At 42.8% G+C, this 25285-nt stretch overlaps 1 protein-coding gene across 1 annotated transcript in view; it reads right to left on the bottom strand.

Moving 5' to 3' along the window:
• Window positions 1-25285, bottom strand: part of FLT3 (fms related receptor tyrosine kinase 3) — an 80181-nt gene that overhangs the window by 17151 nt on the left and 37745 nt on the right. Inside the window, exons 4-16 of the mRNA XM_081214969.1 lie at window positions 24775-24890; window positions 20892-21021; window positions 18830-18957; window positions 18365-18504; window positions 18115-18268; window positions 16944-17112; window positions 7291-7394; window positions 6491-6599; window positions 6046-6224; window positions 4939-5045; window positions 4720-4852; window positions 4526-4630; window positions 888-998 (exon numbers count right to left, since the gene is read on the bottom strand). Coding sequence (XP_081071095.1) covers window positions 888-998; window positions 4526-4630; window positions 4720-4852; window positions 4939-5045; window positions 6046-6224; window positions 6491-6599; window positions 7291-7394; window positions 16944-17112; window positions 18115-18268; window positions 18365-18504; window positions 18830-18957; window positions 20892-21021; window positions 24775-24890 — 1685 coding nt within the window. The remainder of the gene's footprint in view (window positions 1-887; window positions 999-4525; window positions 4631-4719; window positions 4853-4938; window positions 5046-6045; window positions 6225-6490; window positions 6600-7290; window positions 7395-16943; window positions 17113-18114; window positions 18269-18364; window positions 18505-18829; window positions 18958-20891; window positions 21022-24774; window positions 24891-25285) is intronic.

Genomic DNA, 25285 nt, shown 5'->3' on the forward strand with positions numbered 1-25285 from the left:
CTCTAAACCTATCTCCTCTTGGACTTTAAATTCAATTTCAGATTTTTGCTCAAACTCCTTGGAAGGCTGTCTCTTGTTGCCTTCCACTTTGGCCCGTGTGGCCTCACCAAGAACCACTGGCCACCTAACTTCTCCAGTTTGCAACTGGGAATAATATGTTGACTGCGTTGTGAGCACTTGGTAAATATAAGCTGATTTGTGGTTTACCCAAGGAGGGAGAAATACATCCCTAGCCACCTGTTAAATCCATTTTCTCTCTATTTCTCTGTCCCAGTGCCTGGCTGGCTGTCCCAGAAGGAATGACCCTTGGGCACAGGGTTCGGGTGCTTCTAGGCAGAAGTGAGAGAATCAGAGCACATGCTCTGTTGGATTCTGGGAGAATAGAGTTTGAAACCCCTCCTTGGCTACGCCTTACATGAAGCAGCTCAGTTAGGGCCACGGCCAAGCTGCGCAGCTCAGCACTGCATCTGGGTCAGCTCCACAGACAGGGAGAAGCACCCTCTGAGCAGGTAGAGAGACATCACAAAATGTACTTGCAGCGTTGTTATTATTATTGTGGGTTCTTTTGGCTGTGCCACGGGGCTTGCAGGATCTTAGTTCCCCGACCAGGGATTGAACCTGGGCCAAGGCAGTGAAAGCCCAGAATCCTAACCGCTGAACCACCAGGGAAGTCCCTTTAAGTAGGTTAGAATATGTGGCTCATCCCGATGAAGACAGGCGTTGTCTACACTGACCCATCTGACTCTAGAGTGAGGTGTGTCCTATCCCACTTGGGTTTGGGGGCCCACCCTGTGACTGAGAGAACGAGAGAAACACGAGAACAAATGCCCTTTATGTCTTCAGGCTAAAACGTTTTTGATTAGGTGTTCTTAGTGGGAACTGGTTACCTGACAGGGTGCAAGCCCCCAGCAGATTCACAATATTCTCATGGCTGCCCAGGTGGGTCATCATTTTGAGTTCAGACATGAGAGCCTCTCTTTCCGAGCTGTCTGCTTTTTCTGTCAATGGCAGGGCATTACAAATGTAAAATGGAAGTAAATTAGGTATTTTAGGTTATTCAATAAATTAAAATTTTCCTCAGTTCAGAGTAGATTTGCATAAAAGTTTTAAAATACATACAATAATACATACATTTTGAATAATAATACCCTATGTTTTAAGGCAGAATTTCAAAGATTGTACCATGAAAGTTGAACCAAATAATGTGCCTTTCTACTGGACTTTCCTCTACCTACAAAATAAAAATCTTTATAATTGACCCTTAAAAAATAAAATAAAACAAAATAATAATAATACATGATTTTCCTCCACAATTGAAGTTAATAAATATGCTGAAGGGAGAAACATACTTTTTTTTTTTGACACTTTTATTTGTTGAAGTTATAGAGTGACAAGATGGGAATGTCAGCGAGGGTGGTTGGTTCCAGCCTGTGACCCTCAGGTCTAGAATCTTAAATTTGTCAGTGGATCCCATGGTGAGAAGGTCAAAGAAGACCAAGTCCCACTGACCAAGTTCTCAAGAGACTCCCTAATTGATCATGAGGAACAGAACTGCTGGGTAGGCTAGAATGTATCCACTTACTCTCCCTGGAGTAAGTCTAGAGAGCTTGGCAAATTGTATTCATCATCTTGCTTAGAAGTAGAGCATGGAGGTACTTATTGGTGAACTCAAAGGTCTCCTGTCATTGAGGCCAATGGGCCCAGGTGGTCAGGACACCCCTGCCCGGGAGGGTGCTGGAGCCCTAGAGGCAAGGGCAAGGTCACTGGGCCTCCCTCTCCAGGCACACCCCCCCCATCTGTTAACATATTCTTTCTTACAGATAGAGTAACTTTTCTTTACATTCAATGGAGATTTGATTAGCTATTTCCAGGTGTCATTATTTTGTCCTGGAAGACATGTAGCCTTTATGTGGCTTTCCCAGAGCTTTGATGTCATCTGTTTTGACTTGTGTGAGCTCTCAGGGGCATCCTAATTTCCAACTTCTTGGCCTGGGAGTGACATCCTTCACTGTGTGCACTGGGACCCACTGTACCTCAGGTATTCCACTGCCTCATGTTTTATAGGGATTCGTGGCTTTCAGTTGTCCATGTCTTGTTCCTCATGACCAAAAGAATATATTTTTACAGTGTGCTTAACTCTTTCAAAGCACTTTCATATACCACTACCTGACTTTCATTCATTCATTCATTCAACAAGTATTTATTGAATGCCTGCTGTGTATGAGGCAATGTGTCAGGCCTTGGGGGAATAAATGATAGAAGGACACAGCCCCTGTCTTCCTGGAGCTTAGAGCCTCCTTGAAAGGGGAGACAGGTAAATGAACAATTACAATATAGTGTCATAAATGTCACATGGCACAAATAAACCTATCTATGAAACAGAAACAGACTCACAGACATAAAGAACAGGCTTATAGTTGCCAAGAGGGAGGGGGGTGGGGGAGGGAGGGATTGGGAGTTTGGGATTAGCAGATGCAAACTATTATATATAGAATGGAAACACAACAAGGTCCTACTGTAGAGCACAGGGAACTATAATCAATATCCTGTGATAAACCATAATGGAAAAAAATATAAAAAAGAATGTATACATATGTATAATTGAATCACTCTGTTGTACAGCAGAAACTAATACAACATTGTAAATCAACTATACTTCAATCAAAAATAAATAAAAATAAATGCCACATGGCAAATGAAAGTAGGGGTGCTATCCCACAGACGAGGGACACCTAACCCAGCCTGAGGGAGGGTGGGGAAGGGGACACCAAATGTCTATGCTGAGACCTGAGGGAAACTAGGAGTTAACCAGGTGAATTCACAGTGGGAAGGATGAGGAAGAACATGCCATCCTGAAAACAGGATGGGCCAAGATCAAGAAAGAGGACAGCATAGCAAAACATACAGACCCACCCTCATGAGGCTTACAGACTACTGAGGCAGCTAAGACATTAGTTAAATAATTAAACAAATATGGAACTGTAGTTGTGATCAACTTTATGGGGGAAAAAAGCCCACAGAGAGCTGGGATATAGGATCTAGCAAGGAACTTGAGCTCATCTGTGGCGTGAGAGAAGGCTTCCCTGAGCAAGTGGTATTTGAGCTGAGATCTACAGGAGGAGCAGGAGATAAAGACGTGAAAGGGGAAGCGGAAGTGGAAGGATGACCTGTGCAAAGGCCCTGACGTGGGAGGGAGCACGGTGCTCCAGAGGAACTGAGAGCCGGCTGTGCCGCAGCACTGGGGTGAGAGGGGAAAGGCGAGCTGCAGCCACCTCGTGCTGGGCTGTGTGGACTATTCAGGAGAAATTAAAAGCAACTGGAAAGGTTAAGCAGGAAAATCATACGCTCTGCTTTGCATTTCATAACCATCACGTGGGCTTCAGAATCCAAAAGGAGGTAAGAGTCCATATAGGGTAGTTGCTTGGAAGGCTAGTGCATCCATTCGGAAGGGATAGACTTGGTCTGGGTGGTAGTAACAGAGGTTAAGAGAAAAGAGGATGAACTCAAGAGGCACTAGGCAGGAAGCCTGACGGGAATAGCCTACAGGGAATTAGAATGAGGATGGTTTCAAGGATGAGTCCGTCCTAGGTTTCTGGTTGGCCTGCCTGGGTGGCACATGGCCGGTCATTGGTACTCGCAACCAATCAGTGAGAGAGGGAGGGCTGACAGAGAGCCAGGGTTGGAGGAGTCCACTTTGGATAAGCTGACTTCAAGGGACTCTGGAGACGTCCAAGCACTTGGACATAACCTGAAGCTCAGAAGGGAGGTGCAATCGTGAGAACCACTGGTACATGGGATGAGGTCACGGGTAAGCTGAGACAGCCCATGAGCGTGCAGAGTGAAAAGGGAAAGGGACCCAGGAGCAAGTCTTCAGGAATTCTGTTGGGTGAGAAGCTGGGTGAGAAGATGAGGGCCCAGCAAAGGACTGTGAAGCAGTCAGAGGGGTAGGAGGAAACCAGAAGAATATGGTGACATGGAAACCAAAGGAAGAAAGCACAATAAAGATGGAGGGAACAGACAATCGTGCCAATTTATGCTAAAAATTCAAGTAATGCCCATTAGGCTTGGTTCACGGTGATGGTGGAGGTGGTGGTCACTGATCGCTTAGCCAAAGTCTGCTGGGGGCGCTCTTGCTAAGTGAGTGATACTAAGGGGAGGAGGTTCGGGAGAGCCAGGTGGCAGCGGATGAGAAATCAGTGGGAAGTGGTACAGAAGGCGCCAATTCCCTCCTCTATCCAGGGTCTGTGTCGAAATGTAAGGCACACAGCCGCCTGTAGCAATGGTATCCCCAAATATTGAGGCTGAAAAAACCTAAACAAAGAGAGAAGAGGAAGAAGAGGTGGAGTTTTGTGTTCACGACTCGTATTTTATATTCATGACTTAGTTGGCACCCACCCCAACTCGCTCCCTTTGTAGCTTTGAAGGATGGCAAGCAGTTACCATAGCAATGATGGAAAAGAGGAGGTGGGAGGCGGCACCTCCCCTCTTTGTGCATCGCTGTGGCTATTGATTGATGTAAGCATACCTTTCAGCATTTTGACTGCGACCTGGATGGAGACCCCTGTCTTACTGATTCCATAGGCGGTTGCATTCATCACTTTCCCAAAAGCACCCGATCCCAGGACCTTCCCTGCAAGACACGTGGTGAGTGAGTGCATGTTGAAGATTTTCCAACAAGAAGGAAACTCGACAGAAACATTTGGAACATCTGATTCTTACCAAATTCTAAATTTTCTCTTGGAAACTCCCATTTGAGATCATATTCGTATTCTCTGAAATCAATGTAGAAGTACTCATTATCCAGAGAGCCAGTCACCTGCACCATCTGTAGCTGGCTTTCGTACCGAAATTGCTTCAGAGATGAAATAATGAGTCGATTAACCATAGAGAGTTCTTCAGAAATGGGACACAATGATGACGTTTTACCTTTGCTTTTACCTTTTTGTACTTGTGACAAATTAGCATGGTTAACACAGCAATAAAGGGAAGACAGAGGCCAATTGTTGCATAGAATGAGATGTTGTCCTGGATGAAAGGGAAGGGGCCTGCAAGGGAAGAGCATCAAGGAGCAGTGGATGAGAATTCCCAGTGGATACTGTAGCAGAATGCTCGTTACAGCATCTCACATCCTGTCTGCGGAACCTACAAGCCCTCGACTAATACGCTATCCCCACAGAGAATCAGGCCATGTTCATATAAAGAACGACTCCTTCCCAGAAAATTTTAAATGATTCTGAACCCATTTAAAACAATCATTTACTAGGGGTTTTAAGAATTACATCTATTTAAACCCACAGGATGTGAAAGTCAGATAAAAAAAGATGTTCGTCTCTATATATAAACTAGATAAACAGCACAGCCCCACTGTATAGCACAGGGAACTATAGTCAGTATTTTGTAATAAACTATAATGGAAAAGAATCTGAAAAAGAACGTATATATATATTTATATAAAACTGCATCACTTAGCTGTACATCAGAAACTAAAACAACTTTGTAAACCAACTATACCTCAATTAAAAAAAAAAAAAAGAAATTTGGGTTCCCACTATGAAGCTGTCATACGAATGTGGGGAAGTTAGTTTGGGGATGCCGGTGATTTTGAACCATTAGTGTAGGTGGTCAGGTTTCAGAATTGCTTAATTTAGGAGGGCTCTAAATATCAAACCAAAAATGATACAACGGCAAGCTAAAGGCAAATAAGGAGACTAACCAAAATGGAAAGTGGTAGAGACTCCAAATTACTAAATCTGTTTCCCTAGAGCTGGATTTCTTGGTAGATGTTCACTATCCTGGGAGCTTATGGTGCTACCCACATCACTTGAATTCCTGAGTCACAATAATGTCAGTAGAAGTCACTCTGCCCTTGAACTACAAAACATGTATGTTCAGTGGGGATTCTTGCCTGACTCAAAAAGCCTCTCGTCTTACACACTGAACCTACACACTCTTGTAAAAGTCCCCCAATAAAAGCGAACGACAGGGACTAACTTCTAGTAGGGAATTCCTGAAGGTGGCGTGTTTACAATAGCAACTGCTGTCTACCTGGTGAGTTTAGGAGGATGGTTTCACACGAGGTGCCGAGGGAATTGTATGCACAGCACTTCACCAGGAACCCTTTGACGGCCTCGCTCATGTTCAGGGTGCTGCTCGATATCCACTGTCCAAATACTTTTCTGCTGGCCTTTTTATTCCAAATTCCTTCTGTGATCTCTTCTGTGCAGCTGAAAAGAAACAGCAGACGGAGAATTTAGATGGGCGGGGCTATCGTCGGATTGGAAGTGAGGGTTTCTCTAGTGGGGTCTACAAGAGACATCTATGAAAGGTTATCAGAAACAATCTGTGACCATTTAGAATTACGGTCGACTCAGAAGGTAAGCATTTTAAAGGCTTCATTGTTTCTTCTTAAACTGAATTCATGAGAAACAGTCAACATGTCAGTGAGAGTTTTATGTTCTTCTAACACAAGAGGGGCCAGTGTCTTCATTACTTGGGAGACTTGTCTGAACACTTCCTCCAGGTCCAAGACGGTAACGGGTACCCGTCAGAGGAGCAAGAAGCCTGACTTGCCGATGCCTCGGCGAGCACTTGAGGTTTCCCTGTAGAAAACAACAGGGAAATCAAGCTCATGAAGTACAGTGCTTTCCAGAAAGGGTTTCAAAGTCAGCTTCATATAGGCTGCTCACGTACTCTACGCAGTTTGTGCTCCTGGGAGCGTGTGTCATGCAGGGTGACTCAAAGAGGGGGCCCTCTTTCCCCTTGTGTCACCTTTTGTGCAGGCAGCCCTAAACTTCTCTGGGGAGCACCCCCTTTTCCACCGCTAGACCCCTCCTGGAGAGAGCTCAGGTGTAGACCTCCATCTACTGAGCACCCTAAAATGAGTCTTAGCTTCAGGAGAAGCACCTGCAAAACGTCCAGCAAAATGGACTCTCATCGTTTTATGGACCAGAGGAACAAAGATTATTAAAACAACTAAATGGCAGGTAGTATGACTTTGGGCCTTTCCTTAGCAGGACTTTTCAAGGTACTAAAATCAATAAAGTCACACAGTAAAGCACCTTCAGAGAGGATATGGAATCAGCATCTTAGCTTCAAAGGACGAACCCAGAAAGAGATCTGCGTATCAACAAGCCAGTAGATATGAAAGTACAATTTCAAAACACTTCAGCATGTCAAAACACTTTTGTAGCCTTCCTTCCCTAAGCCATGGCTTATCTCTTTCTGATACGAGTTAATACATTATTAAGGAGTTACAAGCGTAAAATAAAATTTCTTGACAGTTTCACTTACTTCTTATATTCAGCGTGAACATTTTTGTGAACTGGGCGTCATCATTTTCTGCATGGAAGATATATTGTCCTGGCTGGTGTTTATGGTTGCAAAACTTAGATACGCTGTTGGAAAAAGAATAAAAGACAGACTTAGCCAGATTCTTTGAGGAGATGTTGAAATGAATAATGGTGTGCATGGGAGTAAGTCTTCCTGAAGACACTCACTCTCTCAAGTTCAGTGGACAGAGAGGTTCCCAGATGTCCTTGCTACTCAAAGTGTGGTCCACAAACAGGCAGCATCAGCCTTGGTATTATCTAGGAGCTTTCTAGAAATACAAAATCTCAGGCCCCACCCCAAACCTACTGACTCAGAGTCTGCATTTTAAGATGATCTCCATGGAATTCACATGCACGTGAAAAGTTGAAAAGCACTGATCTAGGCTGGAGCTGCTAAGAGAGGCAAGAAGGTTCCGGCCCCTACTGTTACGTACATCCCAGACTAGTCTGACTTCCTGGAAATATGGAAGAACCTTGGTAGGTGGCGGAGCCCGTGGACCCCCCCAGCTTCCTGGAAGGATAGCTCTCTGACATTGGTCCAAGGCAGGACCTATGACCAACCCTTGACATAGTGATTGACAGTGATAACGGCTCAAATCCACTGAGTACAGATGTCTTTGAGTGGTCTCAGCAGGCTCTAGTATCTACTTGGAGTGCTCATCCACCAAGCCTACCAGGTATATGGTACTGGAGATCATCCACCAATCCTAGCAGGTAGACGGGATGGTGGATATTATAGGAGAGGTGGGGAAGCAAGGAGCTGATGAATGTGCCTTCGTGCATCGAAGAAATAGAAAAAAAATTTCCCTTAGAATAAGAAAATCTAAGGCTTGTTCAGAAGATACTGAATTAGGCCACCTCTATATAGCCTACTTGAAGTAAAAAAGGAAAGAAAAAGTATATGTATACACAGGAAATGTGAACAGGAGGAGCTATGTAGGATGCAAAAGACCTATGAATACGGCTCCGGTCCTCAGAGATATCATAATCCAGGTGGGTGGACAAAACCTGCCTATGGGGAAGAGTGAAAGCATTAAACCGAAGGCCCGTAGAAGATCAAAGAAGGCAGAGGCCAGTGTCGTGAGAAAAGTTCCGAGGGCTTCATAGAAGCAGGAATTGAGCTAGGTCTTTAGAGGTGAGTTGGTTTTCATGAGAAAGTAAAGACATCCAAGCACGGGGGCAACGGCATGATTTAAGCCATGAGACAGGAACTCATAAGGCCACAAGGAGAGAAACGGGGAGGCTTCTTGGCTAGAGCAGAGGTGCGGGGTGGGATGTAGCAGAACAGAGGGCTAAATGGGCAGGGTGGCGCCAACTGATCCGGGACCTTGGAAAACAAGCCTAAGTATTTCCACCTGATGGAGAAAGCAGGGAGGAGATGTTGTGGATTCCTGAGCAGGAGAGGAACGTTATGAACAGTATCTTAGTTCAGAGTGATGGCAGCAGGCAAGTTTACTGGGGGGAAGCCTGGAGGTCGCAGTTGAAGTAACCTAGGAAGTCATTCATTCAGTCATGAATTCACTCATTCTCTCTCCTGTCAACGGTAGAGGCTATTTGTGGGAGGAATCGGGAATACAACAGTGAGTTGACAAAACTAGGTTTCTGTTCTCACAGAATTTACAGTTTGGTGGCGAAGGCAGACAAGTAATGAGCAGTTACAGTATAATGTGGGAAATCTTAGGAGAGGAGAAGTAAAAGTTCAGATCTGAGAGTTCAGAGTGTGAAAAGATGAGTGTTGTCTAAGGCAGGGAAAATGGGGAGGGAGAGGAAAGAGCCAACCCAAGAGGCACCAGGACAAAAAGAAACAGCAGGTGCTGGATTGGACGCGAAGAGGAAGGAGAGAAGAGAATCCCAGCTGATTCCTAAGAGTCAAACCGCACACCTAGCAATCAATAGAGAAGATTTCGAGCCCAGGTTTATTTGACACCAATGTCAAATACATCCTTAACTCGGAAGCTTAAAGGTAATTCTGACTGTGTATAGTGATGGGAGAATTCATTTACTATCAAGTGAGCACTGAACAAGCTTTTTGTTTGCCTTGTTAACAAGAAGGCTGAAAAAGCAGAAAGGGGAATTTCTTATCCTGACCTACTTCTGGACAACCAGAAGGAAACGGCTGGTGAAGTGGAAATGACAGAAAGATTGCGGGAAAGACAAATTATAACTTTCGGGAGAAAAGTAAGTATAGGTACATGTGATTTCCAGACTTTATGAAGGCAGGGTTTAAGTGGTCCAAGAAGAGAAAGATGTGAGCTTCTAAAAGGGAAAATGTAATTCTCACCGGACAATAGCCAAAGACCCTGAAAAGGAAGAAGAGAAGAGATAAAAAAGAAGTCAGTGTGCTAGCCAGGGACCATGCCAAAAGCACCAATCAATTTGATAAAGAAATTACCAATTAATGAGAACCTACTGTATAGCACAGGGAACTCTACTCTGTGGTGACCTAAATGGGAAGGAAATCAAAAAAAAGAGGAGATATATGTATACATATAGCTGATTCACTTTGCTGTACAGCAGAAACTAACACAACAGTATAAAGCAACTATAATCCAATAAAAATTAACATTAAAAAAAGAAATTACCTATACAACTATTGATTATCACGCAGACCAATCTGTTTTGTAAATGTTTTCCCTCCTAAGTCTTTTGTGCTGTCTGAATGGAGCATGACTTGCCATGGGATAGACAAGAGAGCATCTGAAACATTCTCATTCTTCCAGGTAGGAAATCAGTCACAAAAATAGCCTGAACACAAAATTGAATATCCAGATCCTTCTCAACCGCCTGTCTTCCTGTTTATGGCAGTTAATCCCAGCAAAAGCAACAACTGCATCGCCGACCCTCCCCTGGAAGTTCCAAGGGGACTAACCAATTAGTGCCAGGGAGTTGCAAACTTCCTTTTTCCCTGGGGTTTTTCTGAAAATGGCCAGCGGCCATGAGATGGGAGATCAGGAAACTGGAGTTCATAGTTGAAATATCTTTGGTGACTAAGAAGACGTATTCTCACTACAACTATGAGAAGGGATTTCTCCTCTGTTACAAGCAAAATGCAGGTGATTTTTCTTTTCCATTTAGTACCCAGAGCTGGGGAGTTGAAAAGGGGCAGGACTTTCCAGCAGCTCAGTGAGTAACTTCGCTATAAAAAAGCCTTTATTCAAAGAGCAAGGGATGATAAAAGTCAAACCAGAAAACAGGGAATAATAAAGCACAGACTGGGGAAGCTGGGAGCTTCTGAAACTGGAGAGTGAGGGGCTGGCAGGGATGAGTGACTTTCCCGGGGACTGGGAGACCCCCATCAGCAGATCCTGCCCCCTCAGACTGCAGGACATGGAGGGGGTACAGCCTGGCTGAAGTTGAACCCAGTCTGCACACATTTCTGTCCAGAGTTAAACAAAGAAAGCTGGGCAGGGGGCAGGAGAGGTGCTGATGACTTTATATCAATCTACTTAATACCATGCTCATTTGTATTTTATTTCAGGGGAGCCCACAAGCCTGGGGAAGTATTACATGATCATTAAAAACCCAAGAGCGAAGCACAGCACATCTCATAAGGCAGCACACTTTTCTTTTTAAATAACCAAAGCACATGCCTGCTCTGCTGTTTTCTTACACGCTAGGTATGAGAGTCTCACACTTTTGAAATGAGCTGGTGTCAAAAGGCAGTACCAGAGTCATGGTTAAAAACACAGGCTTCGCAGGCAACTCTGCCATTGCCCGGTGGCGTGACCGTGGGCAAGTCACTGAGTCTCTCTGTGCTTGTTTCCTCATCCGTAAAACGAGGATAGTATCTACCTTATATGGTTGTCAGAGGAGAAGTTTTTGTTGAATTTTTATTAAAACGGTTTTGTATGAACTGCTTATAACAGTGCCTAGTAAACACGATAAATGTGTTAGATCATCATTACTATGAGGATTATGAAGTCCGGGAATCATTTTGAATAAAAAAGACATTTAGAACCCTTACTCTGGGGTATACATTAAGTGAGAAAATCACATTAAAATAAAGATGCAAAGAAAAAAAAAACTAAAGTAAATGCCCATCAACAGGAGTTAGTCAAAATAAAATTTTCTAAAAACAGGAATACTGTGTCACCATAAAAGTGGTCATGTAAATAAGGTAAGCCATTAAAATGATAATATAAATAATAATAATGTACTTATTAACACAGCAAGAGATGATTTTTTTTTTTTTTTTTTTTTTTGCGGTACGCAGGCCTCTCACTGCTGTGGCCTCTCCCGTTGCGGAGCACAGGCTCCGGACGCGCAGGCTCAGCGGCCAAGGCCCACGGGCCCAGCCGCTCCGCGGCATGTGGGATCCTCCCAGACCGGGGCACGAACCCGTGTCCCCTGCATCGGCAGGCGGACTCTCAACCACTGCGCCACCAGGGAAGCCCCAAGAGATGATATTTTTAAAGTGAAAAATCAGGTGACAAATGGCACAATTAATTTCCTGTTTGTACAAAAACCTATACTTATATGTTTCTATCATGTTGGTTACAAAGTCTGAAATATAATTCCTGGTGGTGGAATTATGGGTGTTATTTCTATTTTTTTAAAAGGCAATTTCAGAAAATAAGAGTGAATGAAAGGTATTGACTTTGCCCTAGGTGTGGAGCAAGTAGCATAGCCTGTTTCCACATTTAATAAAATGAGATGATGAGGATCAAATGAGATCATCCGTATAAAGGACTTTGCACATCGGCACATGGCAGGGCTCAAGGGAGTTTCTTTTGGTCTCAGGGAGGCTTCACGATGTGGTTAGTACCTTACAATTGAGGGGGCAGGGTTTGGTTGGAGGTTCCGCTATTTACCGCTATTTACGGTCCCCAAACGTCTTTCCTTCCTTTCTGTATACATTCAGGGCTCATCTCCTTCAGGGAACCAAAAGAGTACTCCTAAAGAAGGTCAATACACTCCTGTGATCACATGTCATTTATTGACTTGAGAGCTTGCTTTTCTCTTTGTCCTAAGAAGGAATATGTCTCACCACCCAGAACCCGGACTCCACCACACCACTGGTACCAATAAGTGCTCAGTTAATGCCTGTTGTGGGCATAACTTCTTAAATATTTCAGGGAAAAAAGAAAATACAGGGATTGGGCATGCCTAAGGAGACTCTTTCAGAAGAAATTACTTAAATAATTATAACATCCTAATAAGTTGTTTTGTGTGTGTGTATGTGTGTGTGTGTGTTTAACCATGAAACTAGGAAAAGCTAAGGCAGATTTGTTTATAAGTAAGTCTACAGAGATAGGAAATTAGGCAAACTAAAAGATGAAATATTCTAGAACCTTTTCCCAAGACCGGGCTGTCAGGACTGCTGGAAAGTTATACTTTCATAAAATGTAAACACATAAAGGGAAGCCCTAATAAACTTTGGTGTAATATTTGAGGAAGTAAATTGGAGAAACGAAGCTGTGAAGGTGGGGAAGCTGCACGGTTTCTGGCACACATGCTCTGACCACACCAAAGCTTTTTCAGTAGTACTGTTATTACACAGACCTTTCGGTTACAAATAAAAACTGGTGTCACTTTGCTTATAAAGTCCTCTCTTGGCCCATGATGAAAATACCGTACTTCATAACAAAATTCAGTTCAACTAAATTGTTGAACCTAAGTGATGGGTAAAGGATGCTCACTGTACTATTTTTTTAGTTTATTAGTAAATTTGGAAATTTTTATAACAAAAAATTGAAAAGAACTCAGGTTAGAATTTAGTCTGCATCCCCTATCACAACACAGAGCCTCATGTGGAGAGCAGATGACATTAGAGCACTTGTGTCCAATTTTTTTGTAGCTCTTCTTTTTTTTTCTTTAATTAATTTTTATTGGAGTATAGTTGCTTTACAGTGTTGTGTCAGTTTCTGCTGTACAGCAAAGTGAATCAGCTATACATATACATATATCCCCTCTTTTTTGGATTTCCTTCCCATTTATACATATTTCCTTCCCATTTATACATATATATATATTTATACATTTATACATATATGTGTATATATATACATATATACATACATATTTATACATATATATATATATTTATACATATTTCCTTCCCATTTATACATATATCCCCTCTTTTTTGGATTTCCTTCCCAATGCGTCATCACAGCACATTGAGTAGAGTTCTCTGTGCTCTACACACAGAGGTTCTCAGTAGGTTCTCAGTAGTTGTCTATTTTCTACATAGTACTGTATATATGTTGATCCTAATCTCCCAATTTATCCCCCACCCTTGTAGTTCATCTCTTATTCAACATTTTGAGCATCTTTTTCATGATGAAGGAGGCTCCATCTCACCTTGGCATTGCCACCTTGGCAAGTGGCCCATCACACCCAGTGCATCATTATCACCAATTAATACTGTAGTTCTTCAGGAACTTTTTAAATAAAATAAACAAGGAGTGATAGGTGTTGTGATGAGTGTCATGGTCCTTGCAGTGCAAAGAGTATGCCACTGACTTATCTTTGGCCCAGGCTATGCTCTTTGAGTTGCTTTCTAGGGGTGATGATGAATTCATCCATTTACTAAACAGCTGTTGACTGCATGAGGCATTGTACAAAGACCGAGAAATGGCAGCACCTATCCCAGCGGAGGTTATGAACTCACTTTTGGGATTCAACACAAAAAGAGGTTAACTTAGAATGAGAGGTACACATCACTACAGAAATCAGGATCTGCCCTGATTTATTCATTTAGCTACCTCCAGAAGATAACTACTTGGGGTCAGGGGTGCAGAGTGTGAGCACGGGATGAAACCAGATTAACTAGCCCACTAGATTGCTCCAAGACCCATAGATCAGAGACACAGTCCTCTAATCAGTGAGTCTGTCAAATCTTAAGAATTGTGCCAGATGTCACCAGCACAAGTAGCAATGACCTCCCAGGTGGCCCCTGGCACTTAAATGTGCCTGTATAACTTGAGGGGGTTGGGGGGAGACATCACCTTATTCACGCTTGTAGCCCCTTACGGCATTGAGACCATCAAGGAGACATTAAAGGAATATATGTTGAACTAAATTGAATTGATCCTCTATCTCTTTGAATCAGGTTCAAAAGAGAATCCTGTAGAACTAAGAGCTTCTCTGACAGGGGGTCACAATACAAAGGAGGATGGGGAAAGTGACAGCACTGACATCCTGAACACAGTAGTCAACTCAACTAGCAGGAGAGGGGCTGACTCCCTGCCCTCTGCTCTCAAAAGTTTGATGGTTCAGCATAAGGGCTTATGACAATCGGGTGACCCCTCCAAGGCAGTGGCTCTCAACCCCAGGCAATTTTTTCTCACCAGGGGACTTTGGCAATGTCTGGAGGTATTTCTGGTTGTCACAACTTGGGGTAGTGGTGCTACTGACATCCACTGGGTGGAGACCAGGGACGTTGCTAAACATCCTATCATGCATAGGAGAGACCCCCAGAATGAAGAATTACCCGGCCCAGGATGTCAACAGCCTGCTGTTGAGAATCCCTGAATTAGGGGACTATGTGTCCGTCCAAAGGTTGCTTTCTTAATTACTTGAAAAATGAATGCTTCGAACATTAGGAGGTTTGGGTGAGAGGGCAGACAATGCCATGCAAACCCTGTGTTACAGCTCTTCTTAAAAAAGCAAACAAGGATCAGTTACAAATCACTTTGGGGTATAGAACAGTGCAGTCATCAGGAAACAAACAGAAGAATCAAGATGAAAAGAGCTTATTCTGACTCTTCACCTACACCCGTGCTATCCAATAGGAATATAAACAAGCCACTTCGGGCTTCCCTGGTGGCACAGTGGTTAAGAATCCACCCGCCAATGCAGGGGACATGGGTTCCAGCCCTGGCCCGGGAAGATCTCACATGCCGTGGAGCAACTAAACCCGTGTGCCACAACTGCTGAGCCTGCTCTCTAGAGCCCGTGAGCCACAACTACTGAGCCCGTGTGCCACAACTACCGAAGCCCGCACGCCTAGAGCCCATGCTCTGCCAACAGGGGAAGCCACCTCAATGAGAAGCCCTCGCACGACAACGAAGAGTGGCTCCCGCTCACCGCAACTAGAGAAAGCCCGCGCACAGCAACGAAGACGCAACGCAACCAAAACTAAATAAATAAATAAATAAAATAAATTTATATATATACCAAAAAAACCACTTATGTAATTTTAAAGTTTCCAATTAGCTATCTAAAAAGTAAAAAGGGGTAAATGGTAATAATCGATTTTATTTAACTCAATATACCTAAAATATTGTCATTTTAACATAAAATCAAGACAAAAATTATTGAGATATTTTACATTTTGTTTGTCATACGAAGTCTTCAAAACCTGCTGTGCACGTTACAGCCACATGACATCTCCATTGGGACCAGCTGCATTTCAAGCTCCCAATAGCCCTATGTGGCTGCCAGCTACTGTACTGCACAGCACAGATCCAGACCTGTGATGGGAATCACCAGAGGTTCTCATTAACAATGTGGAACCTGGGGGGACTTCCCTGACGGTCCAGTGGTTAAGACTCCGTGCTTCCATGGCAGGGGGCGTGGGTTCAATCCCTGGTCAGGGAACTAAGATCCTGCATGCCAAGTGGTGCAGCCAAAAAAAAAAAAAAAAAAAGAAAAATGCAGAATCTGGGGATTGTGCCTCAATTTTAGTTCAGCATGTTTGGAATGGGAGTCAGGAATCCACATTTTTAACATTTACCCAGCTGATTCCTATACAGTTGGTTTATGGACCCGTTGTTTAGCATCAGTGATTGACTCTCGACCCCTGCCTCGCTGGAGAGATGACAGGTACCTCTCAACTCATAGTCTATCCTGAAAACCTGTTACCTAGGATTAGTTTTAAGAGATAAGGGGTATCATAGCCATAGGAAATACAAGGAAGAGCTGTTTTTTTTTGGGGGGGGAGAGATAAATTCGGAGTTTGGGATTAACATATACACACTACTATATGTAAAATAGGTAAACAACAAGGACCTATTGTATAGCAGAGGGAACTGGACTCAATACCTTGTAATAACCTATAATAGAAAAGAATCTGAAAAAGAATATATATGTATGTATGTATGTATAAATGAATCACTGTAGTGTACACTTGAAACTAACCCAACATTGTAAATTAACTATACTTCAATTTAAAAAAAAGAGAGAGAGTTCTTTTTTTATTTTCCAAAGAGAAACTTGACTGCAGTTGTACAACTCCCGAGGAAAATAAGATTTTCCTTCAGCATTCATCATTGGGCTATTTCTGCATTTATTTTTGAAAACTTAAATCAACATACCTATAGGTAGTGTTTTCCTGTTTTTAAGGGGTTTTACTTCCTCAGTCATTTGCAAACGGGCTGAGAGAGACTCCGTGTACCAATAGCATGTACCCTCAAATAGGAAGTAACAATCCAGTGACTCAGAAAATGCCAGACTCAAACTGATATGATTCTTTCCATTTTTCGTGCGGTGGGTTACACTATCTGAACTGATTAAGGAGCTGTTACTGTGTCCTCACATCTGCTGTTTGCTTTCTCATCTTCAATGTCAACGTCACAGCACATAAACTTATAATACAAAACTGCTCTTCTCGAGGGCAACCAGAAGGGTTGTGCTGAGAGTGATGATGTGTCCCGGGCTGAGTTTGCTCACCTGTACCCGTCATCCAGGCCACTTTGCTCACAAGGAAATGATTTTCGAGAGAAGGTCCACGTACATCTGATTTGTGGGTATGCTTTAAACCTGACAGAAAAACAAAACTCTTCATACTGGTCAATTTCATAATCTTCACTTGATTTGGAAGCGTTTATAAATCCCTTTTCTGTTAAAAAAAATGCATTTTTAAGTTAGATAATGAGATTCATATGGAGGAAATATATTGAGAGGATAAATAAATTTTTATTCATCAGTTTTATGCAAGACAACTCAGATTTGATAGTTTAACAAGAAACGCAGGAGTCCTGTCCCCACTTATAAGCCTGAGCATGTCACCTTCTGATTCCTCTCAGAATTAGATGCAAATAATTGACACTCTTCCCAAAGAAGTGTATAAATAAACCTATAGATTTTGCTGACAAGTTCAAGGGGTTGAAGGGCTTCCCCCAGCCTGGCCAACCATGGACACAGAGGGACCCACTGACAATCCCTGTCCTCAGCCAGAACGGCCCCCTCGTGACACATCCCACATAAAATAATCTCAGGTCACAAATAGAATAGTCTAGCCACAGGTATTCACAAGGTTTCCCTAGGGAACACTTCCTTATTAGTTGAATAAGAGAATCCCTTCATTTCTTAGCATTTTCATGATGGCTGAAGGCTGCCACCTACTCCGAGATTACGTAAAACGTGATTATCGTCAGATCCTGCAGAGCCCACCCAAACTTCCATGCATCTAAGTGCGTGTCCCACCCTCTCAGCCACTGCTCTCTACCCTTGAGAGGCAGTTCTCAGGTAGTTCTTAGAACAAGTGCTTAATAAGGGTCGAGTTTGTGTCTGGTTCTCTGCCAGGTCTGGGACTATAGGATAGAAGGGATTATTCCTGTCCTTAGGAAACTTCCAGCCGACTGGAAGACACAACTCCACAAACAGAGGGTCACATTACAACGTGCTGCCTGCAAAGACAGTGGCATTCAAGCGGGCTTGGTTTAACCAGAAAAGCAAAGGAAGGGGCGGCTTGTACTTACAAAACTCCCCTAATGCAGTTTCTTTCTCAGCTTTTTCATACTAACATTATACCGAAAGCAGAATTTGCAGTACCTACCCTACATTCCACACTGAAACAACTAAAAACATGAGTACAGGTTACGTGCGCAGCCCGCATTACCTAGGATGGTGACCAAAGCTGATTTACTGGGATGCTTTGAAGAGGAACAAGTGTAATAGCCAGTGTCGTTTCTTCCCACTGATGATACAAAAGCAAACAGAATCCGTATCATAGTTCTGTTTGTGGAATAGGTACTCATCTCAAAGTAGCTGCCCTAGATTTTAATAAAACAGAGTTTGAATGGAGTGATTTCCACCTGGACTCTTGGTTCATTTTTCTGCATTTTCAGGACGCAAGCTCATCCTCTCACCTCTTCCAGTGCTTTATTCTCTAATTCCCAGCTGAGCCCGAATCCGTGGTTTACATGAACAGCTTTGCACCTTATCCATAAGGGTTCCCCTACTTTAAGAAATAATTGTGGCGGTGTGGTCTGAGGAGTTTGGTTTAGATCTAGAAGATGAAAACACCCCGGGTAAGAAAAATAGTGATTATTTTTCCTCATCACAAAATATATCCTGAACATTCTGCAGAACAAAGATTTTGATGGCGTCTCAAATGTTACCAACCATCTCAAAATAAAAGAGTCTTTCAGAGACTGACAAGGCTCTTATGAAGAAATGGGCACTCACAGAAATCTAAATGTTACACTGGAAATGGCCTGAAGGAGCTATAGAATGCCTGAAATTGAGTAAGGACCTAAGGGGTGATGATTAGTCCCAGCTCATCTCTAAGGAACAGTCACTGAAAACAGAACGACATGATACTCTGGTCTTACCTATAGTGAAGAGTTTCGTACATGCCCTGCCCAGCTCATTTCTTGCACAGCACCTTATGTCTGTTCCAAATAACTCATGGAGTACACTTGCCTCCTTTGTAATGACAGCTGGACTTTCTCCTTTACAGCTGCAATTAAAAAATACATGTCAGTACCATATATATTTTTTTTAGATTCCATATATATGGGTTAGTATATGGTATTTGTTTTTCTCTTTCTGACTTACTTCACTCTGTGTGACAGACTTTGGTGCTTTGCGATGACCTAGAGGGGTGGGATAGGGAGGGTGAGAGGGAGGCTCAAGAGGGAGGGGATATGGGGACATACGTCTGCATATGGCTGATTCACTTTGGTGTACAACAGAAACTAACACAGTATTGTGAAGCAATTATACTCCAGTAAAGATCTATTAAAAAAATAAATATCAGGTGACTAAACATCTTGTAAAATGACAAATGAATGTTCAGGAGAAGAACCACATTAAAGGTTCTAGATTTTAAGAGCCTGATACGAAAGGAAAGACAGGGGCAGGTCACAAGGCAAACGGATTCACAACTAGTTAGCAATTCCTCATCTCACCCAATTAGAATAACACTAGAGAGAATCACATAATAAAACAGTTGAAAAGGCTTTGTGTTTGGTGACCTCTTGGTTGTTAAAGAGAGAGAAAGAATGGAAGAATTGAGAAAAGACGGAAAAGGGGGAAAAAAGAGAAAATGGAGAAATGGAAAAGCATGATTAGGTTTTAATACAGCTTAACAAGGTGTAAGTATGCTTTCTCTGAAGCTCTGAAGAGGACAACCAGTGAGAGGGAGAGAGGCCACAGCTGCAAATGTCCCCAGAGTCCCCGGAGCTCACAGAGGAGAGGGCAGTGTCACTTGAGGGGTGTCAGCCACATCTGGAGATTTGAGGGACCACCTCCCCTCTCCCGCCTCCTTAACCATCACCTTTCCCAAAGCAGCTACGGCTATTGGACTCTGTGTATAGTCACATTTCTTCTCTTTATCACTTTGGCCAAATGTATTCTCGTCTTTGTTTATGCATCACGCCTTGAGTTTTTTTTTTTTAATTATAAGACAACAATAACTATGTTTATTTTGGAAAATCCAGAAAAACCCAAAGAAAAGAATATTAAATTGCCCATATTCCTACCACCATGAGATAACAACAGTTACTATTTTGCTGTGTGTAGCTTTCTAATCTTTTTCTTTTCTGTGCACATGTGACTTACATATCTATAGGTAATCTCTTTTTCTTGTTCGTTTAAAATTTGGGATCCAGCTCATATTATTTGGTAACCTGATTTGTCACTTTTTCTCCTTCTCTTTAGTTCCATTTTTCAATAAAAGTTGTTTAGTAAATGTTAATTGGTTCAAATGGCATGAACCGTTACTTTGTGAACACTTAGCTATGACACATGAAAAACAAAAGTAAACGTTTATATGGTACTTACCATCTGCCAGGCACTGTTCTATGTGCTTCACATGTACCGGTTCATTTACTCATCAGAGCGATTGTATTAAGGTAAGTACTGCTCCCACCCCCATTCTTCTGATGAGGCGGGGAGGGGTTTAGTAACTTGCCCAAGGCCACACAGGTATAAGCAGAGCAGGGTTCAAACCCAGGCAGATTCTACATCCCTAAACAATCATATTAAACTGCTTTTCCAGAGTAAACGTCATAATCACAAATTAAACATTTATTCACAGGGGATTTCTTACTTATAGGGAATTATACACTGAAATCTGGACCTTTCTTTTTCCCCAACCAAATGCTCAGGGAGTCGACAATCGGTTAACTTAAAAGGGCTTTTATTCGTGTCATGTGATATCCAGGGAGGGTCCTACAGGCCAGTGACATGACAGACGAGGAGCTCCAAAGGGCTCGTCACTCAGGTGTCCCCCGCCATCCTCCCTGGGAAGCCCACACCAATCATTCTTCAAAAAGCCAACGTTTCCTGTTAACAGGGTGATAAATTGCACAGACAGTATGATGTCAACTATATTAGAAAGAGACCGAAAAAGTAAAGTCATAATAGCAGTTCTCTCTCCACGTGTCATACCTGTCCCTCTGTGAATCGCAGAACACCCATTCCACAGTTGGTTCTGGAATGCTCTCCGAGATGCAGACCAGGGCATCCTGATTTTCCATTTTTCTAAAGTAAGGTCTCCTTAACGTGTAAAGCAGTGTATCTAAAGCATCATAAATTATTAACATTTTAATATTAAACATGTTTCATATTATAAACATTAAAAAAAATAACTGTCTTAGCAGCCTCCTCAAAAGAAAAATTCTGCACCATTAAGAAAAGTTAAGCTTCTGTGCCGTAGCGGTGTCTTTTGCTCCACACCAAATAGACATAATAACATATTGCTCCTCAGCAATATATTAAATTCAACTCTGGCTGAAATGCTACCTTTAGCATTTATTCTCGTAGCTAATGTCTTTGGGTATTTCATGAATCCAAAGACAACTAAAGTTTAGTGGAGTGAAGCCATTGTAAAAACACAAATATCAATTTGCATGGGAAAAAGAAAAGTAGAAAGAACATAAAGTTTATAACACATACTTATATAGTTTAAGACTCAACTTTCTTCCCATAATTTTATCTAGAACTAGGCAGAGATATAGTAGGATGGAGGTAGAATTGGAACAGAATTGAGAGGCTCAGTTTAGCCTCCTATTCACATTGGACCCTCACACCTCTCCCCTCACCCCTTCTCCCCCTCCCCCTCCCTTAACGTATAAACTCTGCTTCTGCTTGGACCCCTTAGGAACAGGAGTTCATCACCTCCCAGAGTCGATCCTCCCATTTTTCAACAAACCTTTTTTTTCCCAAAGAAAGTTTCCCATGCTAAATTTCAATCTTCCTCCTTATAATAAGTTCTGTTTTAAAATAGTATCTAATCCTTTATATATATGTATATACATAGCAAAGAATACATGAAGGGTTAATTTTGAAGCATAATAATAAAAACCAATATCCGTGGACCCATGCGCAACTTAATAACCAGAATAATAACAAATATCTTTGAATTTACTTTTGTGCTGTTTCTCCTTGTCTCTCAAGCCTAGGTTAACTTTATCCTGAATTTTCTGTTTATCGTTCTCATACTTTTACACATATTGCACCACATAGATGTGTGGCCCTAAACAATATATTGGTTTGTTTTGTTTGTTTTTGAGCTTCAACATATGGCATCACTCAATATGCAGTCTTTCACAACTTCAGTTTATGTTTTTAAGATTCATCCATGGTTTTGCATGTAGCTATGCTTAATTCATTTTGCTACCACTACATTGTGTTCCACTGGTGGATATATCACAATCTATTAGTCCATTTTCTTGCAGTGGACATTTGGGTTGTTTCCTGTATTTTGTATCACCAACAATGGTGCTATGAACATTCTGTGCATTCCTAGTGAGGCAGGTGTGTAAAGTTTCTTTACAATATACCTAGGAGTGCAACTGCTGGTCCATATAGTGTGAGCACTTTTGCTTTACACATAATGACAATTTGTTTGCAACAATCTCCTGGGTATAAAATGGTATCTCATTGTGGCCTTAATTTGCATGTCTCAGTTATTAATTTAATATGTTTACTGACAATAGTGAAATGCCTACTCATGTCTTTTGTTCATTTTTCTACTGGTTTTTTTCTTATTGATTGATAGAAGTTCTTTACCTATTATGACTATTCATCCTTTGTTGATTATGTGACTTCCAAACATCTTTTCCCATTTTCTGGTAGTGTTTACTTTCTCTCCCTGTAATTGCTGACCATTGGTCTCAATTCTACCCTCTAGAGCAATTTTTTTTTTTAAGTGAAGTTTGTTGCCCTGTGAAAATCCTTCAAATATTTAAAATCAAATGTGGAGGTCAAGGGATATCATTACCATCGAAGGCATTTTAACTAGTTGGCCCAGGTTTCCTGACTCATGCCAGAAGGGTTTCCTCTACGTTACACTGCAATCAATCTTCTTCTCTCCTCAAAAATATTTCCTTCTCTCTGCTAAACATTCTTAATTCCCTCAGCTGCTCCTAATTCAAGGAATTCTAAGATCCTCACTATTCTGGTTGCTCTGTTTTGTCAATATTCATCTGAAAAATCTGTATAACTGAAAATAGTAATTTTCCATTAATTTCCTTAACCCAGACACTACATTTTCGTGAACGCTGCCAAGGTCCAGATTTCCTTTTTTAGCAACCATGCCATACTGTTGGTTAATAGTGAGCTTGTGGTTCACTAAACCCTTTCCTCTTTTTCACGTTGACTGTTGCCAAGTCTACCCCACCTGATTTTTTTGAATCCCACCACCCAGCAGCACGTTAAAAACAGTTACAACTTACTTGAATGATTGTTGTGCTATTTTTACATTGTAAATCTTAAGTGAAAAGAAGTTACCGTAAATAAAGAGAGCAGATGCCCATTTATTTTATACAAATTCAAGTATAAACACTTGATTAAAAAAGAGAGAGAGAGAGAGCAAGAAATCTCTTATTCTCTTCCAACCTGAGGATTTACTGTCCCACAGAGGGGGGTCGGGGACTGGGGAGGGGACAGGGAAGAAGACCAAAATCAAAAAGAAACAAGAGGTACCTCCTGACTTTTGACCTTCTAGGGCTCTGGTCCTATAAATATCAGAGTAATTGAAGGGTTTTTCAAAACAAATGTTGACCGATTTTGACTTTGCCGGGGTTTTGCCTGACAGGCTGACTTTGGAACCTAACACCTGTCCCCAGCCCTGGTCAGATGACACTTGTGGGAATCGAAATGGCCACAAGTGCTCTTCTGTTCGCAGCTCTGAGTGCGAGACCCAGTGCAGCGGGGCCCAGAGTGTGGACCTGGCCACGCTCGGCCTCGGGCTGTCGTGCCCGTTTCCATACCTCTCAGCAGGCCGTTCACCTGCGATGGTGGGTGCAGAACAGCCTCGGCCAAGGGGAGCCGTGGTTCCCCGTGAGCCCCGCACCTCTGTGGGCTGGACACACGTGCACCACAGCCTCCGCCTGGCAAGACACACCAAGGCGTAGCCCAGGAGCTTGCTTTAAAATGGATAAACCCAGAGTTTCTGGAGCACTGCCCTGGCCCCTAAAGGTAGCGGGACCCATGTGAACGCCTCCACCTCTAGTCCCCCTTTGTCATGTGGGGTAAAGCAGCCAGTGGGTACAGGGCTGAGTCCACACAACCGCAGGCCTGTGCGTAAGTGGGTGGAAAGAAGGAGAAGCCAGGAGACACACAGATGGTGGTTCAGCCAACAGCACAGCTGCTTCCCTGGGTGAGAACTTCTGCGTTGTTCCTGATGGTTTGCATAGCGATCTGGTGTTTGGATGAACACAGGAGCCGCCAGGTCCATGTGGTTATTTACATGGAATTTTTAATTGATTAAAATGAAATAAAATGAAGACTTTGGTCATGCTGGCCACATTTCAAGTGTTCACCGGCCACATGTAGCCAGTGGCTACCTTACTGCACAGAGCAGACAGACGTTCTCATCGCCTCAGACCGCTCTGTTGGATAGCTCTAAGCTCTTGCAATCCTGTGAGGTGTGTATGGGTATCCCCATTTTACAGATCAGAACACTGAGGCTCAGAGAGACTACGTGACCTGCCTGAGGTGGTCGTATCAGATCCAGAATAAGAACTCAGGTCTTCTGACTCCACGGTCAAAATGCTTTCCACTTCTTCCCTGTCATCCATCTGTCGCTGAAAAAAAACGGGGAGCTGGAAAATAGAGGATGCCCTGGGTTCTGAAGATCACTCACTCCCACCATCCGTGGGTCACATCAGGATCTCAACAGGTGATGGGGTGGTTGAAGTGAGTCCAATTAATTCAACTACGTATCGAGGGAAACCTGGTTCATGTGTCTGGGGAAGCTGGTAAGAGCTCTTGGGTTCTAACTGCTCCTTTAGAATATGGAGAATACCTAGTAGCAAACGGCACTTACTTCTTATACTCACTGTAAACAATACTGTGTAATTGGTAGCTTCACTCTGAATAAAAAGTAGGTATTCTCCAGCTTGGGTTTCTGTCATTTTCAAAATGACCATGGAGACGACTCCTCTGAAACACAAGAAAGAGAACTGGTTAATCTGGAAAACGTGTGAAACAAAAACCCTCGGATTTCACACTGAGTCAGAAGGTGGTTGGGTGGCTCTGGTCCACCTCGGTGGAGAACGCAGCTCCTGTTTGGTGCCGGCGCTCAGCCTGGGCCCTGTTCGCTTCACCTCGACCTTTATCCAGTCCCTCCCTGGGGAGTGAGCACCTTCACCTCATGCTGCCGAAGCCCCTTGGAGGGAAAACTCCTACCAAAAACGTATAAACTTGCTGGGACGCCCTCCTTGGCAGTGGTGGACCATTCCTGCCAATGACAAACCACCCTCCACAGGCATATCTGCCAGCCACCCGGCCACCAGCCTCCGTGCCCCATGTGCAGAACCAGATGATGGTACAAGCAA

This window comes from Mesoplodon bidens (genome assembly GCF_964165515.1).
Source record: "Mesoplodon bidens genome assembly, chromosome: 17".
Lineage (NCBI taxonomy): Eukaryota > Metazoa > Chordata > Mammalia > Artiodactyla > Ziphiidae > Mesoplodon > Mesoplodon bidens.